General features: G+C 38.9%; 1 protein-coding gene across 1 annotated transcript in view; it reads right to left on the reverse strand.

Annotated features, from left to right (window-relative positions):
* LOC146735854 (adrenodoxin-like) overlaps nucleotides 1-18,645 on the reverse strand; it is a 37,179-nt gene that overhangs the window by 14,331 nt on the left and 4,203 nt on the right. The window contains exon 2 of the mRNA XM_085505365.1: nucleotides 10,234-10,346. Within this exon, the coding sequence (XP_085361491.1) occupies nucleotides 10,234-10,346 (113 nt within the window). The remainder of the gene's footprint in view (nucleotides 1-10,233; nucleotides 10,347-18,645) is intronic.

Raw genomic sequence — 18,645 nt, forward strand, 5'->3', positions numbered from 1 at the left:
GGGTCAAAATCCAAGATGGCGGCTCAAACTCCCCCAAAACATGGAAACTGATATTTTGCCCGTATCTTAATAAATAATCAATCGATTAAGTTCAACATTGTTTTAATATGTTCCTCTAGCAATGTGCATTATAGGTCCTACCAATCATTCTCTATAATCACATGATGTTGGTTCCATTTTCCAAGTTTAAATGGCAAAAATTTGTATTTTTGGCCATAATCTCTGTATTATTGAATGATATAGTCCCAGTATCACACACTACCACTTTTTTTTTTCTATTTTTTAATGTGTTTATCATTTAAATATATTTGGCCGATTTGGGGTTCTAAATGAATGATGGCAACCAAAATAGAAAATTATTGTTTTGCTGATATAAATATTGGATTGATTCAAAGTTGCCTTGAGATTTTCATATCAGAATGCTCTATACGGTATGTAGTAATAATGCCCTATTTCCATCTTTACTTTATTTTATTATTAACTTAAATATGTAAAAGAACCCATTTCTCACAAAATGACTGATGAAGTGCCAGTAATGAAATCTAAATATCAAATATCTTGGTGGTAAATTGGCATTTCAATGCAATCCCTTTAAAAACTGTATACAAACCAAGATCTAGAAGTAATATTGTCACAATTATGTTAATCACTGTCACTGTCACTTATTGTTGGTTGAATCCTGCCACACTTAGAAGGATTAGCTGCACATAGACAAGCAACAACACACTTCACGCCTGCCTTAACACAAATGCAGCAACGACTCATACATTTGGCCTTTGTACAGCGACAATAATGTGAACGTTGCACTTCTGTGGGCTTTGGATTGCATCATTATCAGGACAAACTTTCCGTTTATAATTTTTCTACCAAATATTGTTGCATCAGGGTACTCAGGTGATGGGTTGTGGGCATTTTTACTAACCACAATTTGATAAAGACTACGTAATACATGTAGTTTGAAGGCATCTTCTGTTGGAGGCAGGCATCTCAAATCACCTTTGGTAGTACAAAATAAGTGCGCTCTCAGATCATCTAAGTTGTCCGTGAAATTGGGCCTTCCATAAAGTGCCATAAAATATGATCTGGAACTTTGTAATATATCTTCAGTGATGTCCAACCTACCAGCCTGCTCACCATACTGGGCAAGTGGGAGCAGATCTGGTAATTTGTCCAGAGCAACCTTCAGAGCTCTCCTTTTTCCTCTTCTGTATGGATAGCTGACTGTATCACATCCGCTGAGTATGTACGTACTCAATAATATAGAAGTGATCAGAGAAATCTCCGTCTCAGACTTAATAGCAAGAGCACGGCTGATATCGTGGAGTGGCAGAAATGTTTCCATCTTATGTAACCACATTTCAGATCAGCAATTCGATTACAGTAATATAAACCAAACCAAGGACAACAACAACGATATTAGTGGCTTGAATTATGACCCTCTTGTAGCCAAGATTGTGAACACAGTATGCAATGTGAGCAAACATGCGTGTGTCTGCTTCTTCATGTTTTTCACAGGACAGTTCAGGTAGTTCATCAACTCTTTCACTGGTTACTTGAAGTGTCTTGCCGGGTTCATTTAGTGCTCCTCCTATAATTACTTTGACACCAACTGTATCTTTGTTGTATTCTGCCCATGCCTGCCCTAGATAATTGAGAAGATTTGACTTATTCGTTGGATTTTGGACAAATTCCTTCCAAGGTGGAATGACGAAACTGTGACAAGGCTCATATTCTTTGCCCTTGCTCTTGGATGCATTTTCTTGACTTTTTTCTCTTTCTTCACCTTTCAAACTTTCTGATGGTGGTACAATATACATCATATCTATCTCCCACAAAGTTAATACAGTCACAAAATTCCGGGCCATGCTAATTAATTTCTTTATGTATTTTTCCTGTAACTCACCAAATGTATTACATCCAAGATGTTGGTAGCGTTGGACGAAAGTCATTGCATCAACAACCAAAACAGTTGGTTCATCAGACGTGGGCAGGTAGTTCACAGGCTTCCATGTATCATCTAAGTATTCTTTAATAGCATTAAGATAATCAGCTTTATTACTTTTTCGCATGGCATAACCTTGTGATAGACTTGCCTCTGGTTCAAATAAAGATGCTGGATATTTGGTCCACTCATAACTCAGAATCTCTTTCTTCTTTTCTTCATCTAGTTCCTGCACGAAATACAGATTTCTGATTACTGAACTTTCCTCTTCATATATCTTCTTTGCTTTCTCTGCATCCGTTTTTTCTTAACCTTTGTGGCAAACGTCTGCAGTTTCACTATTTCTATTTTGTCACTACCCTTATCTTGTGCTGCAGCTATGGCTTGAAGACCCCTTTCCTTTGCCTTTACCAGATCACAGGAAATAGCTTTCTCTCCAGTAGATATGTTAATCAAGTCAGTTGAATCACAAGTGAAAGGATTGATCATCTTTTCATCAATGACCCGAAACACACTTTTAGTAGCCTCGTATTCCTTTCTTGATAATTGTTCTGAATCTTCATGGTGTTTTTTATGGTCTTGATCCATGTGTGTCATCAGCTTTGTCTTTTCGGAAATTGCTGTCATCATTGGCAAGACTCTCAAATATTTTTCCATTTTTGTGTTATTCCATGGAATAGACTGGTTTTTGCCTCACAGTTGTATGTCTGCTTAAGTCCCATGTCTGTCCAAACACCATTGAACCGACCCTGCTTTCTTCGCACTGTGAACTTTCCATCCATAAAAGCCTGCTGAACATCAGGTGCAGTTATTGATAGGCTCTTCATTGCTGACAGATAGTGGGGGAGACATGACACATAATTGTGGTGTCCTGCAGCCACTAGATATGGTAGCATATTCTCAGTCTCAGAGATATGGATATCCCATAGACCAGCCCGTTCAGCTTGAATGTATTGCTTCAAAATCATCACCATATCCATGTACATTAGCCACAGTTGACTAGTTGGTGATGTGCATCTTGAACTGTTGAACTCATTTAACAACTGTTTCATGGCTTCTAATGGTTCTGTTGTGGCATTCAAGCAGTCACTTGATACATGTCTTATATCATTATCAGAGAGTGCTTCAGACACTTGCTGTACACTGTGTGATAAAGCAGCAATTTCATCTAGCCCCATATTCTCTTCTATTAGCCAATGTTCGAATGCTTCCCAATGTAGGTGGAACATTGCAGCATGAACCAAGTTGTGTGCCCGTAGCATACCATAGTAGTCTTTCCCTGACATTATTTTATTCGCTGTACCACGTAGACAAATTCCAGCATCAACCAAGATATCTTCAATTCCACTATTCTTCATAAAAAAAACCCAATGGCACCCATGAAGTTTGTGGCAATGTGGAATCCACCCATTCGTATGACAAGTTTACTATATTTGTCCTTATGTTTTCTTTGCAGAGCTAGGGCAATTTCGTATATGGCTTGATCACAAGTTATAACAGTGAATTCCTGATCCAATTTGTTTGACACATTCCTACAATGTGCTAGTGATTGTTCTACTACATCTGGATCGGTGGGTGACTCTGGAAAAATTGGTCCATAACTGATCACAGTTGCTTTAGTTTCTTTTGAGATAAGTCTATCATTAAATACACTCCAGGTTGGAGGAATGAACTCAGCAGTGGTGGTACTATCATTCATAATATCGGTAGGGCCCATTTGCAGTAGTTGCCAAATGATGTTGCTGTTTTCTAAAGGATGGTCTGTTTCATTTGAATAATGCACCAGTACATCCATACCTGCTAGTGATCGACTTTGGCGTCTATCCTTGAGAGTGAGATTGCTTTGTTGGGCATAGAATGATTGTGTATATTTAATGGATGCTTTCCGGATTTTTATAAGTGGCACTGCACCTATCTTAATGACCCCTTCCCCTTCATCTAGGTACTGATAAATGTTAGGTGTTGTGGCATGACGAGTGGTTCCATCTTTAGTGTGCTCTTGAAAATCTAAGTTGTCCATAGCAAATTGACAGAATCGTCCTGGTTTTAAATCTGTCGGTACAAAAAAGCCATCCTCGGCTATTTGTTCTTCAGCTACTGTGGCCATAGTTGATATGTAACGTTGGGTGTCCTGGTAACTAATGCAATTTCCTAATCTATTGAATAGTGTTAATGTGTCCTTACTCCTTGTTTCCTTTAGAACATGTATGGCTGCTCCCACTTGCTTTGGCGTTGGAATAGTTGCTACTGAAGCAATTATGTCTTGTGCAATATTGAGCACTTGCTCATGCTGACGCTGTTTTAAGGGGACCCTCCCATCTTCTCCTATGACTGCATCTGCATCTGTAAAAAGTCATGCTATATGATTATATAAATTGTCTGTGACACGTGTTGATGCCGTTTCATAGGATATATCCATTGTTGGCATTTCTAAATGACTGGCTGTGGGAGTTTGAGCATGTTCCTGCAAACTTTCCCCAGATATTGTCACACTTTGTGGTGGAGTTGATTGTACCTGGGAATAGTTATCTTCAGCAGCTGTTTGTTGTGATTTTTGGTTCTTAAATGTCTTTATTTGTTCTTTCTCAGCTTTACCAAGGTGCTTTAATTCAGATCTAAGGTGCTTTGCTGCGTGAAATGACATTGTCTTCAGTTCATTGGTTCTGTTGGGAGGATCATCAGACTCATCGCCACTTTCCTCTGCATATTCTGATTCATCCAATTTGTCCTTCAGTTTCATAACTTCAGATAATAATCTCGAAACATTGAGGTCTGATGAGCACAGTAAACTTGATGTTCCTTGCTGTGGCACAATTGTCACTCTACAACCACTTGAGGTCGCATAGTAATTTTGTAGACGATGTACTAAATGAGATGATCTGTAGGACGATGCATCTGTTCCTCCATACTCTGCTAGCAGCCTTCGATATTGGTCACGTAGGGTTTTTACATAATAAATATTGCCTTCAAGCAATGGTTGATCAATTGAGGCAATGAGGTCCGAGAAAGATCTGTCATATATATTCTTGTGCTCATCTGGATGAACTAGCTTATCCTTTTTCAAATACATACTCGTACATGAATGGTGATATCTGAAGTCATATGCTACCATATCTATGCATCCACCTACTAAACCCCGAATTCTATGCGACATATTCTCATCACCCAACTCATTTGCTTTTTTCCATACCGCACTTTTTCTCTCCGCTGTAGAAACTAGGTTCAGTTTCCATGTACCAGTCTTGTCACGGCGCTTCCCACATATGAAGCAGTTTAATTTTAAGTCTATTGATGTGTCTGAAGAGGACCTGGTTTTTGTTTCAATTGCTGGATGGACATCACTGGGTCCAGGCTGGTTTGACTCATGTTTAGTCTTTTGACTTGTTCGCATCATTTGAGCTACAGTCTTTTTGTTGGTATAGTTTCTTCTGCAATTTGCATGATAATATATCTCTTTTGCAAATAGCGCATCTTTTGATTTCATGTGAGGCATAAGTCGAAATGACACTTCATCATCTCTGTTTTCAATAGCATAGAGTAAGGATGGATAACCCGTTTCAGTTAATCTTTGTAATGATCCGATATCTGATTCACTTTGGCAAATCAAATCAGTGTCAGGTTTACATCTTTTTTGCCTGATAGCGAAAGGAGCATCCATGATTCAACTGTTGTTCAGGTAATACACCTGTAAAAACAAAATTGTCTTGTTATTCAACAAATACAAGTCATAGAAGTAGACAAAAAAATCATAGAAGTAGACAATCTGATACATTGTATCCTGGAGAATATATTGCCATTAAGTTTATGTCAACAAATAAGACATTCCTGCTTACACCCCTCTGACCCAGAATGTGAAATGTTCATCCCTTCATATTTTACATTGTGCTATCTCAACACAATTTATATGACACCATGCCCCCATCCCACCCGGCACCAAGAATATTTAACGATACCTATATTATATTTTTATAGTATACAACAGAGTAAAATTATCTTCATGATTTATGTTCCTCTCTGTTATGTGGAATCATATTGCTATGAACATAACATGTTTATATGTATAGATATTATTTTCCTTGGCTACATTGTACATGAACCAAATGCAACTGCATCCAAGATTACAACTGATCAGACTTGTTTTCACCATATTTATCTCCAGGTCAGGATATGCACACAGGATTAAGCATGTGATATTTTTCGTCCACAAAATACATCACCAAATGATCAATGCTAACATTCAACATTACATATTGTGATGAATAATGTTTAATCTCTGCATGATTGCATGCTAAACACCTTGTGGCAAGATACATGCAAGATGCAAACCGGATTTTAGAGACATTTTATTGCACTCACCTGTCATCTAAAACATGGAAGCAGTGTGAAAGGTCATAACATCGCCACCACAGTTTGAGATGAGAAATGTTTTTTCCTAAATAAAATAAGAAACCTAACAAAAGTAACCTGACAAAATTAGTACAGACTACGCAACATCCAAAATGTATCAAAATATCATTAACTAATGTAAAATAGTGTGCGGACATTCATCCCTTTATAGCATTAGAGTAAAGAAAGTATGGATTGAAGTTCTGCTTATAAAGCCTTATTTCTGTGACCTAATTATGCAAATAAGGGCCACAGTATCCTAATGTTTTCAATGTGAAAACATTTTTCCTCAGCACAAAAAAAAATAAAAGATATTAGACTACTTGCGAAAATTTGTATTTCTAGGCCCTTTTTGTATTATGACGTCATAATTGTGTCAGAAAACAGCAAATAAAATTACTATCACAGTATTTGGATAGCTTATTTAATAGGCTTTTCAGATGGTACCATAAATATTATGGTTCTCTGCAGTTTAAATATATTTAAATGACATTTTACTAGAACACTTTTGCCATATATGTCTATTTTATAACGTTATAGTACAGAAAGTGGGATTCCAAGTCGCATTTAACAAGCTTAGTTTGGCTACTTTTGCAAGAGCAGATACTGAGCAGCCCTCTGGTTTCTTAAAGTTGAATGTTTGAAGGGTCCTCTACCCTGCGTAAGCAAACTATCTACCTCCTGTCAACAGGGGAGGTATCTCCATCAAAATTTTGTAACCATGTGTCACCACCTGGAGTGTCCAGGGGTAGGTTACCCCCTTCCTCCAAGCCAGAATACACCGGTGCAATCTGAGTGAGACAGGGATATGTGGCCACAGGTTTGGCAGTTCTACATTAGGGGCAATCTCTCCTTGCTGAGGCGAGTCCCATCAAGGTTTGTAAGAGCCGAAAAGCTCTGACTCTGCCTCCCGCCGAACGCTTTCTCATCCCCCATGTCTCATCCAGAAGCGTCAAACTTGTTTCCCTGCGACTTGGGGGGCACCCAAGGAAAGGGAGGATCCACCACCTGGTACCTTCTTCTTGGGGGGCATGCCACTACTCTTCCCTCCCCCAGGAGTGTAGGGCCGCTTGCCTCCTGGCTGCTTCTGGCCAGAGGGTGCCGACTTTGGCAGCAGCCAATTTGCTTGTGGACTCACCTGTACCATCTGGTCTGTGGCTTCCCAAAGCCCTGAGACTTTACCCTCCATCTCCCCATCAAAGAGGGTGGATGAGGTCTAGTCTGCGTAACTGTGGTGGTGACGCACCTTGTGGCTCAGTTCACCAACGAAAACACATGCTGCCAAAACAGCATCCCGCTGCACAGAGGTAGCCCCTGCCAAGAAAGCCAGATGACACTGCAGGATATCACACATAGCCGTGCGATGTCCTACCAACAACTGTGACAGGTGGTCTAGGAGGCTGATGCATTCTGCCTCTGAGACTTCAGAGTCCTGGAGACGCAATGCAATGCATTCCAGTGTGGTGGCCACAAACTCCAAAAAGTTAATGGGTCACAACTCTCAGTGCGTGGTGGACTGTTTCTGACTGAGATGCCGAAAAACTCCACAAACACAACCATCCACTTTCACCAGTCCCGCCGAACAAAGTTCATGGTACCTGGGTCAGCAGAAGGAACCAAGGGAATCCGGCCAGGGGCGTGAGGTTTGGCACCAGACTCTGCTGGCTCTGGTACCTGACACCGCACCGATCAGATAGCACTTGGTCCAGCAGAAGGCGATAGTCATAAGATTACCCCACCCTGGGGTCTTAGGACTATACTCTTCCACAGGGAACCAATGTCCTCCCTTCAACACGGTCTGTGCACCCTCTGCAATATTCAGCAGTCTGCAGGACCAGGAAAGCTGTGCAGATGGTGCTGCCTTGAATCCTGTAATCTCAAATCCCACAAGCCACAACGCTACCAAGAGGAACTGCATCAGGATCGTGGGTCGGGGTATAAACATCGGGTCACTAGGGCTGATTACTTCTTGCATCACCCCTATGGCGCGATTCACAGAGTCGTTCCAGAGAGTGAAATCTGAGTGGGCGTCCAAACCCGTAGGATCAGACATCGTCGAACTCCCCTTTCACTTTAAGGATCCGATCAAATGCCTGGTAGTTGGGGCAGCCCCTTCTGGAGTGCCTGCAGGTCATTCTAGGAAGGGTGACCCATAGCGGAGGTGGTGCTCTGGGAAAAATCCCTGGTACTGGCTCCTACTGACAATCCCTGGCTGGCAGGACAGAGAGTAAACATAAGGCAGAATGACGCTGACCCCGGTCACGTGTTACATGACGTGGAAGGAAATCTATGACGTCATGGGGCTTCCACTAACCTAGATTTCTCTCCTTGTCATTGGCTGAATCGCAGATTAAAGCCTACAGTTCAAAATAGTCATTTCGTCTATGATGGGTAATTGAATGTAGTGAATTTGATCATTTTACTTTCGCAACAAGCTTTACAAAACCACATATCAGAATAATGTGGGTACATTTAATATTTACATTATGTTATCATGATTGGTGGGTCTGATAAAATTGAAATAGTGTCGTATAATTGCAATGGATTAATTGATTAATTATGAGATAAATGTAGCAGTATATATTGTTTACAAAAAACCCACTCTATTATTAATAATGAGCATATGTGGAAAAATGACTGGGATGGTGATATCATTTTTAATCATGGTACCAGCAATCAGCATGGTGTAGCTATTCTTTTTAGAAAGTGTTGTTCATATGTAGTTCACAGCAGTAGAAATAGTAGGTGTTGAAAACGTTTTACTTTAGTTAATGTGTACGCTCCGAATGATGATAATGCAGTTTTTATTGATAAACTGAAAGTGAATGCAGAAGGGTATTGAAGTGATTTTTTGTAAAGATTTCAATACAATATTGAATGAGAACATGGATAGAGCAGGGAATATTACACACAGTTATCAAGATTATTATAGTTAAAGAATTAGGGAATTCTCAATTTGTACATGTATCTTTTTATGTTACTTACCTCGTCCAATGAGCATTTTTTTAAAAGTTCAATTTTAGTTGGAAGGTAAGCAAGACTAGGTTAGAATAAACACAGTTTACAACACATATAGTTAGGGCAGTCTGAATTTAACCAATTTGAGGGTTTTTAATGATTCTCTTAAAGCATTTGAACAGTTTATTTTATAACAAGGGGATTTATGTTCCCAATATAAATTCTTTCAATTAAACTCTGCCATTCCTTCAAAATGTATCTAAACTGAACATGCATAACCTTAAGTGGCTAAGTTGTATACTGTGCTGTTGAAACCTTTTTTTAAGCGATAAAATTCCAAGACGTATCCAGCACTACTGGCATGATATTATAATCCCTTATAAAATCACCATTGATGCAAAGCTAAGAAATTTCTTGTACAAGTTTACTATGAAATTGTTACCATCTAATCAACTTCTGTATACATGGAATCTCACAGATCTAGAGTCTCCATTATGTTATTTTTGAGGTTAATGAAGACTACTATCACTTATTTTGGGGTTGTAAATTTACATACAAGTTTTGGGAGAATGGTTAGAACAGAACAGAAGATTACTTTAGATTATACTAAATATCATTTTTATCATACCCGGTACATGCATTGTGGTGCACTTCACACTGTTGTCTATATGTGTAAAACAATGATAGAACTTGACAAAAAAAAAACAAGTATACCAGTATAAATTATATTGATTATATTGCAAACTTCTCCTTTTTCTGCCTTCCATTCAATAAATGTGCCCTTTCCAATATTTGAAAATATTTTTTTTTACATAGCATTTTAAATTAATGTTTTAATATTTTCAAATTGTGGTGTCCAATCTACCCATCCTAAGACGATACTGTTTACATTATCCATGCAGAGACATAAGTGCCCCTTTTTTCAACAAAAATGTAATTTTACTTACCAAAGCCATCTATATCTAAATCATTATCTAAAGCAATATCTAGAAGGTTCTGTCCAACTTTAGTTTTTACTGAGACTTCTGACTGGTCCCTCATAACATATGTAACTGTTATTCTGAAATCAATTCAAAAACTTAATAAATGTCAGGTGATGAATATTCATCAAAGTTGCACTATTGGTTGTTTGATGAAAGAACTGATACATTCACAATACGGGATCTTGGCACATTTTTTTAATCCTTTGTGTTTGCAGAAGGATTACAGCAGTTGTATTCATGTTAGTCATTTATTGATCTGTTATTTGACCCAAACGTTGAAAACTATATGCATATGAAGATAATAATTGCTATATTGTAATTATATCCATTTGCATTTAAAAAACAATTATTTTTTATGGTCAATGTAGCATTGCAACAAAAAAACAATTGCAGTGGCACATAAATATGCATCGCTGTCGACGGTTTGCATTCATTTCATTAATATGCATCGCTGTCGACGGTTTGCATTCATTTCATAAATATGCATCGCTGTCGATGGTTTGCATTCATTTCATTAATATGCATCGCTGTCGACGGTTTGCATTCATTTCATTAATATGCATCGCTGTCGACGGTTTGCATTCATTTCATAAATATGCATCGCTGTCGACGGTTTGCATTCATTTCATTAATATGCATCGCTGTCGACGGTTTGCATTCATTTCATAAATATGCATCGCTGTCGACGGTTTGCATTCATTTCATTAATATGCATCGCTGTCGACGGTTTGCATTCATTTCATAAATATGCATCGCTGTCGACGGTTTGCATTCATTTCATTAATATGCATCGCTGTCGACGGTTTGCATTCATTTCATTAATATGCATCGCTGTCGACGGTTTGCATTCATTTCATTAATATGCATCGCTGTCGACGGTTTGCATTCATTTCATTAATATGCATCGCTGTCGACGGTTTGCATTCATTTCATAAATATGCATCGCTGTCGACGGTTTGCATTCATTTCATTAATATGCATCGCTGTCGACGGTTTGCATTCATTTCATTAATATGCATCGCTGTCGACGGTTTGCATTCATTTCATTAATATGCATCGCTGTCGACGGTTTGCATTCATTTCATTAATATGCATCGCTGTCGACGGTTTGCATTCATTTCATTAATATGCATCGCTGTTGACGGTTTGCATTCATTTCATAAATATGCATCGCTGTCGACGGTTTGCATTCATTTCATAAATATGCATCGCTGTCGACGGTTTGCATTCATTTCATTAATATGCATCGCTGTCAACGGTTTGCATTCATTTCATTAATATGCATCGATGTCGACGGTTTGCATTCATTTCATTAATATGCATCGCTGTCGACGGTTTGCATTCATTTCATAAATATGCATCGCTGTCGACGGTTTGCATTCATTTCATTAATATGCATCGCTGTCGACGGTTTGCATTCATTTCATAAATATGCATCGCTGTCGACGGTTTGCATTCATTTCATAAATATGCATCGCTGTCGACGGTTTGCATTCATTTCATTAATATGCATCGCTGTCGACGGTTTGCATTCATTTCATTAATATGCATCGCTGTCGACGGTTTGCATTCATTTCATTAATATGCATCGCTGTCGACGGTTTGCATTCATTTCATAAATATGCATCGCTGTCGACGGTTTGCATTCATTTCATAAATATGCATCGCTGTCGACGGTTTGCATTCATTTCATTAATATGCATCGCTGTCGACGGTTTGCATTCATTTCATTAATATGCATCGCTGTCGACGGTTTGCATTCATTTCATAAATATGCATCGCTGTCGACGGTTTGCATTCATTTCATAAATATGCATCGCTGTCGACGGTTTGCATTCATTTCATTAATATGCATCGCTGCCGACGGTTTGCATTCATTTCATAAATATGCATCGCTGTCGACGGTTTGCATTCATTTCATAAATATGCATCGCTGTCGACGGTTTGCATTCATTTCATTAATATGCATCGCTGTCGACGGTTTGCATTCATTTCATTAATATGCATCGCTGTCGACGGTTTGCATTCATTTCATTAATATGCATCGCTGTCGACGGTTTGCATTCATTTCATAAATATGCATCGCTTTCGACGGTTTGCATTCATTTCATTAATATGCATCGCTGTCGACGGTTTGCATTCATTTCATAAATATGCATCGCTGTCGACGGTTTGCATTCATTTCATTAATATGCATCGCTGTCGACGGTTTGCATTCATTTCATAAATATGCATCGCTGTCGACGGTTTGCATTCATTTCATTAATATGCATCGCTGTCGACGGTTTGCATTCATTTCATTAATATGCATCGCTGTCGACGGTTTGCATTCATTTCATTAATATGCATCGCTGTCGACGGTTTGCATTCATTTCATTAATATGCATCGCTGTCGACGGTTTGCATTCATTTCATAAATATGCATCGCTGTCGACGGTTTGCATTCATTTCATTAATATGCATCGCTGTCGACGGTTTGCATTCATTTCATTAATATGCATCGCTGTCGACGGTTTGCATTCATTTCATTAATATGCATCGCTGTCGACGGTTTGCATTCATTTCATTAATATGCATCGCTGTCAACGGTTTGCATTCATTTCATTAATATGCATCGATGTCGACGGTTTGCATTCATTTCATTAATATGCATCGCTGTCGACGGTTTGCATTCATTTCATAAATATGCATCGCTGTCGACGGTTTGCATTCATTTCATTAATATGCATCGCTGTCGACGGTTTGCATTCATTTCATAAATATGCATCGCTGTCGACGGTTTGCATTCATTTCATAAATATGCATCGCTGTCGACGGTTTGCATTCATTTCATTAATATGCATCGCTGTCGACGGTTTGCATTCATTTCATTAATATGCATCGCTGTCGACGGTTTGCATTCATTTCATTAATATGCATCGCTGTCGACGGTTTGCATTCATTTCATAAATATGCATCGCTGTCGACGGTTTGCATTCATTTCATAAATATGCATCGCTGTCGACGGTTTGCATTCATTTCATTAATATGCATCGCTGTCGACGGTTTGCATTCATTTCATTAATATGCATCGCTGTCGACGGTTTGCATTCATTTCATAAATATGCATCGCTGTCGACGGTTTGCATTCATTTCATAAATATGCATCGCTGTCGACGGTTTGCATTCATTTCATTAATATGCATCGCTGTCGACGGTTTGCATTCATTTCATAAATATGCATCGCTGTCGACGGTTTGCATTCATTTCATAAATATGCATCGCTGTCGACGGTTTGCATTCATTTCATTAATATGCATCGCTGTCGACGGTTTGCATTCATTTCATTAATATGCATCGCTGTCGACGGTTTGCATTCATTTCATTAATATGCATCGCTGTCGACGGTTTGCATTCATTTCATAAATATGCATCGCTGTCGACGGTTTGCATTCATTTCATTAATATGCATCGCTGTCGACGGTTTGCATTCATTTCATAAATATGCATCGCTGTCGACGGTTTGCATTCATTTCATTAATATGCATCGCTGTCGACGGTTTGCATTCATTTCATAAATATGCATCGCTGTCGACGGTTTGCATTCATTTCATTAATATGCATCGCTGTCGACGGTTTGCATTCATTTCATTAATATGCATCGCTGTCGACGGTTTGCATTCATTTCATTAATATGCATCGCTGTCGACGGTTTGCATTCATTTCATTAATATGCATCGCTGTCGACGGTTTGCATTCATTTCATAAATATGCATCGCTGTCGACGGTTTGCATTCATTTCATTAATATGCATCGCTGTCGACGGTTTGCATTCATTTCATTAATATGCATCGCTGTCGACGGTTTGCATTCATTTCATTAATATGCATCGCTGTCGACGGTTTGCATTCATTTCATTAATATGCATCGCTGTCGACGGTTTGCATTCATTTCATTAATATGCATCGCTGTTGACGGTTTGCATTCATTTCATAAATATGCATCGCTGTCGACGGTTTGCATTCATTTCATAAATATGCATCGCTGTTGACGGTTTGCATTCATTTCATTAATATGCATCGCTGTCAACGGTTTGCATTCATTTCATTAATATGCATCGATGTCGACGGTTTGCATTCATTTCATTAATATGCATCGCTGTCGACGGTTTGCATTCATTTCATAAATATGCATCGCTGTCGACGGTTTGCATTCATTTCATTAATATGCATCGCTGTCGACGGTTTGCATTCATTTCATAAATATGCATCGCTGTCGACGGTTTGCATTCATTTCATAAATATGCATCGCTGTCGACGGTTTGCATTCATTTCATTAATATGCATCGCTGTCGACGGTTTGCATTCATTTCATTAATATGCATCGCTGTCGACGGTTTGCATTCATTTCATTAATATGCATCGCTGTCGACGGTTTGCATTCATTTCATAAATATGCATCGCTGTCGACGGTTTGCATTCATTTCATAAATATGCATCGCTGTCGACGGTTTGCATTCATTTCATTAATATGCATCGCTGTCGACGGTTTGCATTCATTTCATTAATATGCATCGCTGTCGACGGTTTGCATTCATTTCATAAATATGCATCGCTGTCGACGGTTTGCATTCATTTCATAAATATGCATCGCTGTCGACGGTTTGCATTCATTTCATTAATATGCATCGCTGTCGACGGTTTGCATTCATTTCATAAATATGCATCGCTGTCGACGGTTTGCATTCATTTCATAAATATGCATCGCTGTCGACGGTTTGCATTCATTTCATTAATATGCATCGCTGTCGACGGTTTGCATTCATTTCATTAATATGCATCGCTGTCGACGGTTTGCATTCATTTCATTAATATGCATCGCTGTCGACGGTTTGCATTCATTTCATAAATATGCATCGCTGTCGACGGTTTGCATTCATTTCATAAATATGCATCGCTGTCGACGGTTTGCATTCATTTCATTAATATGCATCGCTGTCGACGGTTTGCATTCATTTCATAAATATGCATCGCTGTCGACGGTTTGCATTCATTTCATAAATATGCATCGCTGTCGACGGTTTGCATTCATTTCATAAATATGCATCGCTGTCGACGGTTTGCATTCATTTCATAAATATGCATCGCTGTCGACGGTTTGCATTCATTTCATTAATATGCATCGCTGTCGACGGTTTGCATTCATTTCATTAATATGCATCGCTGTCGACGGTTTGCATTCATTTCATTAATATGCATCGCTGTCGACGGTTTGCATTCATTTCATAAATATGCATCGCTGTCGACGGTTTGCATTCATTTCATTAATATGCATCGCTGTCGACGGTTTGCATTCATTTCATTAATATGCATCGCTGTCGACGGTTTGCATTCATTTCATTAATATGCATCGCTGTCGACGGTTTGCATTCATTTCATAAATATGCATCGCTGTCGACGGTTTGCATTCATTTCATAAATATGCATCGCTGTCGACGGTTTGCATTCATTTCATAAATATGCATCGCTGTCGACGGTTTGCATTCATTTCATAAATATGCATCGCTGTCGACGGTTTGCATTCATTTCATTAATATGCATCGCTGTCGACGGTTTGCATTCATTTCATTAATATGCATCGCTGTCGACGGTTTGCATTCATTTCATAAATATGCATCGCTGTCGACGGTTTGCATTCATTTCATTAATATGCATCGCTGTCGACGGTTTGCATTCATTTCATTAATATGCATCGCTGTCGACGGTTTGCATTCATTTCATAAATATGCATCGCTGTCGACGGTTTGCATTCATTTCATAAATATGCATCGCTGTCGACGGTTTGCATTCATTTCATAAATATGCATCGCTGTCGACGGTTTGCATTCATTTCATAAATATGCATCGCTGTCGACGGTTTGCATTCATTTCATTAATATGCATCGCTGTCGACGGTTTGCATTCATTTCATTAATATGCATCGCTGTCGACGGTTTGCATTCATTTCATTAATATGCATCGCTTTCGACGGTTTGCATTCATTTCATTAATATGCATCGCTGTCAACGGTTTGCATTCATTTCATTAATATGCATCGCTGTCGACGGTTTGCATTCATTTCATAAATATGCATCGCTGTCGACGGTTTGCATTCATTTCATTAATATGCATCGCTGTCGACGGTTTGCATTCATTTCATTAATATGCATCGCTGTCGACGGTTTGCATTCATTTCATAAATATGCATCGCTGTCGACGGTTTGCATTCATTTCATTAATATGCATCGCTGTCGACGGTTTGCATTCATTTCATAAATATGCATCGCTGTCGACGGTTTGCATTCATTTCATTAATATGCATCGCTGTCGACGGTTTGCATTCATTTCATAAATATGCATCGCTGTCGACGGTTTGCATTCATTTCATTAATATGCATCGCTGTCGACGGTTTGCATTCATTTCATTAATATGCATCGCTGTCGACGGTTTGCATTCATTTCATTAATATGCATTGCTGTCGACGGTTTGCATTCATTTCATTAATATGCATCGCTGTCGACGGTTTGCATTCATTTCATTAATATGCATCGCTGTCGACGGTTTGCATTCATTTCATTAATATGCATCGCTGTCGACGGTTTGCATTCATTTCATTAATATGCATCGCTGTCGACGGTTTGCATTCATTTCATTAATATGCATCGCTGTCGACGGTTTGCATTCATTTCATAAATATGCATCGCTGTCGACGGTTTGCATTCATTTCATAAATATGCATCGCTGTCGACGGTTTGCATTCATTTCATAAATATGCATCGCTGTCGACGGTTTGCATTCATTTCATTAATATGCATCGCTGTCGACGGTTTGCATTCATTTCATAAATATGCATCGCTGTCGACGGTTTGCATTCATTTCATAAATATGCATCGCTGTCGACGGTTTGCATTCATTTCATTAATATGCATCGCTGTCGACGGTTTGCATTCATTTCATTAATATGCATCGCTGTCGACGGTTTGCATTCATTTCATTAATATGCATCGCTGTCGACGGTTTGCATTCATTTCATAAATATGCATCGCTGTCGACGGTTTGCATTCATTTCATTAATATGCATCGCTGTCGACGGTTTGCATTCATTTCATTAATATGCATCGCTGTCGACGGTTTGCATTCATTTCATAAATATGCATCGCTGTCGACGGTTTGCATTCATTTCATAAATATGCATCGCTGTCGACGGTTTGCATTCATTTCATTAATATGCATCGCTGTCGACAGTTTGCATTCATTTCATAAATATGCATCGCTGTCGACGGTTTGCATTCATTTCATAAATATGCATCGCTGTCGACGGTTTGCATTCATTTCATTAATATGCATCGCTGTCGACGGTTTGCATTCATTTCATTAATATGCATCGCTGTCGACGGTTTGCATTCATTTCATTAATATGCATCGCTGTCGACGGTTTGCATTCATTTCATAAATATGCATCGCTGTCGACGGTTTGCATTCATTTCATAAATATGCATCGCTGTCGACGGTTTGCATTCATTTCATTAATATGCATCGCTGTCGACGGTTTGCATTCATTTCATTAATATGCATCGCTGTCGACGGTTTGCATTCATTTCATAAATATGCATCGCTGTCGACGGTTTGCATTCATTTCATAAATATGCATCGCTGTCGACGGTTTGCATTCATTTCATTAATATGCATCGCTGTCGACGGTTTGCATTCATTTCATAAATATGCATCGCTGTCGACGGTTTGCATTCATTTCATAAATATGCATCGCTGTCGACGGTTTGCATTCATTTCATTAATATGCATCGCTGTCGACGGTTTGCATTCATTTCATTAATATGCATCGCTGTCGACGGTTTGCATTCATTTCATTAATATGCATCGCTGTCGACGGTTTGCATTCATTTCATAAATATGCATCGCTGTCGACGGTTTGCATTCATTTCATAAATATGCATCGCTGTCGACGGTTTGCATTCATTTCATTAATATGCATCGCTGTCGACGGTTTGCATTCATTTCATAAATATGCATCGCTGTCGACGGTTTCCATTCATTTCATAAATATGCATCGCTGTCGACGGTTTGCATTCATTTCATAAATATGCATCGCTGTCGACGGTTTGCATTCATTTCATTAATATGCATCGCTGTCGACGGTTTGCATTCATTTCATAAATATGCATCGCTGTCGACGGTTTGCATTCATTTCATTAATATGCATCGCTGTCGACGGTTTGCATTCATTTCATTAATATGCATCGCTGTCGACGGTTTGCATTCATTTCATTAATATGCATCGCTGTCGACGGTTTGCATTCATTTCATAAATATGCATCGCTGTCGACGGTTTGCATTCAT

The sequence above is a fragment of the Saccoglossus kowalevskii genome, chromosome 11, assembly GCF_978046115.1.
Source record: "Saccoglossus kowalevskii chromosome 11, keSacKowa6.1, whole genome shotgun sequence".
In the NCBI taxonomy this organism is placed as follows: Eukaryota; Metazoa; Hemichordata; class Enteropneusta; family Harrimaniidae; genus Saccoglossus; species Saccoglossus kowalevskii.